General features: G+C 60.2%; 2 protein-coding genes across 2 annotated transcripts; both read left to right on the top strand.

The window, feature by feature from the left end:
• Positions 1-4: 4 nt before the first annotated feature.
• On the top strand, positions 5-373 carry SPRG_18068 (hypothetical protein; the record flags this gene model as incomplete). The annotated part of the gene is made up of 1 exon (XM_012357496.1): positions 5-373. A coding segment is annotated over one exon (369 nt), but the record flags the coding sequence as incomplete, so codon positions are not given.
• Positions 374-1,182: 809 nt separating this feature from the next.
• Positions 1,183-2,214, top strand: SPRG_18067 (hypothetical protein; the record flags this gene model as incomplete). Its single annotated transcript, XM_012357495.1, has 1 exon — positions 1,183-2,214. One exon carries the CDS (start codon positions 1,183-1,185, stop codon positions 2,143-2,145), a length of 963 nt encoding a protein of 320 aa, XP_012212885.1. The 3' UTR covers positions 2,146-2,214.
• Between the last annotated feature and the right edge of the window lie 565 nt (positions 2,215-2,779).

The raw sequence follows: 2,779 nt of genomic DNA, 5'->3' as shown, positions 1-2,779 counted from the left end.
CCAGGCCCTCACCTTTGACCCCTCGGCGTTTGCCGGCACGCTCTACTGCCCCGACCCGTTCATAGTCTGCAACACGGCGCAGTGCTCGCCGGCGTGCGGGGCCAACGCTGTCTGCACCGGCGGCTCGTGCGAGTGCTTGGACGGCTACGTCAAGGCGTCGAGTGGCGAGTGCAACCCTGTCTGCCCGAACGCGTGCTCGGGCAACGGCGCGTGCGACACGGGCCGCGCGACCTGTACGTGCAACAGCGGCTTCACGGGCCCGAGCTGCAACACCACGGGCGGTGCCGCCACGACCACGAAGGGCAACCATGCGCACGCCGTCGCCCTCCATGGGCTCGTGGCCATCATCGCTATCGTCCTCCTCCACGTGTAGCCGTGCTCGCCTCTCGATGAGAATCAATGCACAAGAGTTGATATCCACATACAGACATATAACTTTAATCGCAGTCGACCACGGAAGTCGAGACTTGGTGGCACGGTTCTCGACGCGCGAACCTCGTCGGTCGAGGGTAGAAACAAGCAGCCTGTTGACGCGCCACGCTGACGCGCCACTGCACCGACCAGCTTGGGTGGTGGCGCGCTCTCTGGTCTCTCTCAACAGTCGAGAGAGATCCCGCACGAAGAGGACGTTCGAAACACCATAAATCAGCTCGAAGCACGCATGGTCGTCCTCGTCGCTGCTTCAGTCCTCTCAGGTAGCTGGTACTAGTAGCTGGTAGCTGGGAGGTGCCATTTTTGTCCAAGTTGCCACTCATTATACTCGTTCCGAATCGTCGGCTTCTGCCGGGCTCGAAGCGGCGTCGCTTCCACGGGTTGCGCCCGCCTTTCTGCGGTACCCACGAGCACTGAATTTCCGTCGTCAACATCGCCAGGCTCGGCTCGAAATGACTATGGATCTCAGTATACTAGTTTGTGAGTGTTGGTGGTCGTCTCTCGAAAACCATCTGCGTTTCGATTGCATTGAGAGAGTTGTCCGGCATCCGCGTCTCTGATTGGCTCGCACGTGGCGGACCGGGCGTCTGTGAGTTACAGCTTCCAACCGGCCAAGTCTCTGGCAGCGCCACCACGTGCTTCTGCAGCTTGCTACAACACATCACTCGCATGGGCATGGGCAGCACTGTCTCCGCATACGATTCGCCTGCTGACCACCCACGAGCTCATTCGTCGATCGGCCATCGCAGCATGGGAAGCATGGTCGAGACGAGCATGACCTCCGCGGGCACCGCGAGCTTTCTCCAGCACGCCGACGTGATGATTGCATCCGTCGACGACTCGTACGAGGGCGGCCACCGGCACACCAAGTACATCATCCAGGTCACGGAGCGCGGCCACGGCCACTACGTCGTCTCGCGCCGGTACTCGCAGTTCCGCGTGCTCGCCGACGCCGTCCGCTCGATCCTCTCGCGCACCAAGACGCGCGCGACCAAGTCCAACGCCGCCCACGACGCAGCCTGCCTCGCGCTTCGCGGGTTTCAATTCCCAAAGAAAGTGATGCATTTCGGCTTCCTCGGCACGCCGTCGACGGCCAAAGAGGTCGTGTTTGACCGCCTGCGGCAGCTGCACCTGTACCTCCAAACGCTCTGCCACGTGCTGCGGACATTCCATTGGGATGTAGCGTCGCAGAAGCTCAATGCAATGGCTCGCGACCAGGCCACCATGCTCGCGCGGCTCCTCCATGGCTTCCTCGCCGTGCCGGCCACCTTTGGCGTCAACCCGAGTACGTATGTGCACACGAACCCAATGTGCCGCAACTTGGCGTCGGTCTACTGCGCGCAGCACGCCGTCCTCCAAGAGAACGCGTCCAAGAAGCAGCAAGAGTTTGCAGTGCAAGCCGCGCACCGCGCCAAGCCGTATGCGACCATGATCGACACCTACGGCACGGCGCTCGAGTCGCAGTGGCACCCGAGTGGCACGCTCCGGTCGTCGCGTGCGCCGTCGTACCCGGTCTACAACCGCAGTACAAAGGCGTCCGTGGTGCGCCCGAGCATTGTGTTTTTACACGACGACGACCCGGCGTCGTCTCTGCACCACGCGCAGCAGCGCAACAACCACAGCAGTAGGCTCTCGATGGACGACGACATCCCGCTTCTCTGCAGCTCCTCCGACTGTGGTTCCCCACGCGACACCATCTTCCTTGGCGATTAGCAGCCATCCTTCCCTCCGTGTCTTTAAGTTATAGTATCATCCAAGTAGTAGTAAATTGTCCAACGCCGCTGGCCTTTCCGAGTTTGCACTTGCATAGCTCGCAGCTCTATGGACGAGAAAAGAGACAAGCACAATACGACGAGTCTTCCAGACAGACCTACTGCAGCGTAGTATCGCTTTACGTAGCCAGAGTGCCAGGTTGCGTCGGCTCGCGCATGTTGTCCTCACTCTTCACGGCGTTGGCGTCATTCGTCGTAGCGCTCGCTTTCCCACCACACTTTCTTGCAAGTCTGCTAAGGGTTCATGGACGGTACACAACTTGGACAGCAGGACGCTCTCGACATGCCAACCGAAGACAGCTCACGTTTGCGGCCATGCTTGGGAGATGTCGATGGGGCAAGAAGCTCCCGTCGACGACCTTCTGTCGAGTGTAAGGCTGTTGACTTCAACGGTGTCAAGCTCACTGTAAGTGTGCTTTGCGTGGGACGATGCAAGATGCAGAAGAGAGAGAATGGGACGTCGTGGGTTAGGAGGACACCATCGAATCGGTTTAGGCCAACGCCTCGAGCTCGGCTTGGAGCGCAACTTCGTTCGCAAGCTTGGCGAGCTGGTCCTCGTTGAGCGTATCGCCGTT

The sequence above is a fragment of the Saprolegnia parasitica genome (assembly GCF_000151545.1).
Source record: "Saprolegnia parasitica CBS 223.65 unplaced genomic scaffold supercont2.953, whole genome shotgun sequence".
Classification (NCBI taxonomy): domain Eukaryota; phylum Oomycota; class Saprolegniomycetes; order Saprolegniales; family Saprolegniaceae; genus Saprolegnia; species Saprolegnia parasitica.
This window is presented reverse-complemented; position numbering and strand designations above follow the sequence as displayed.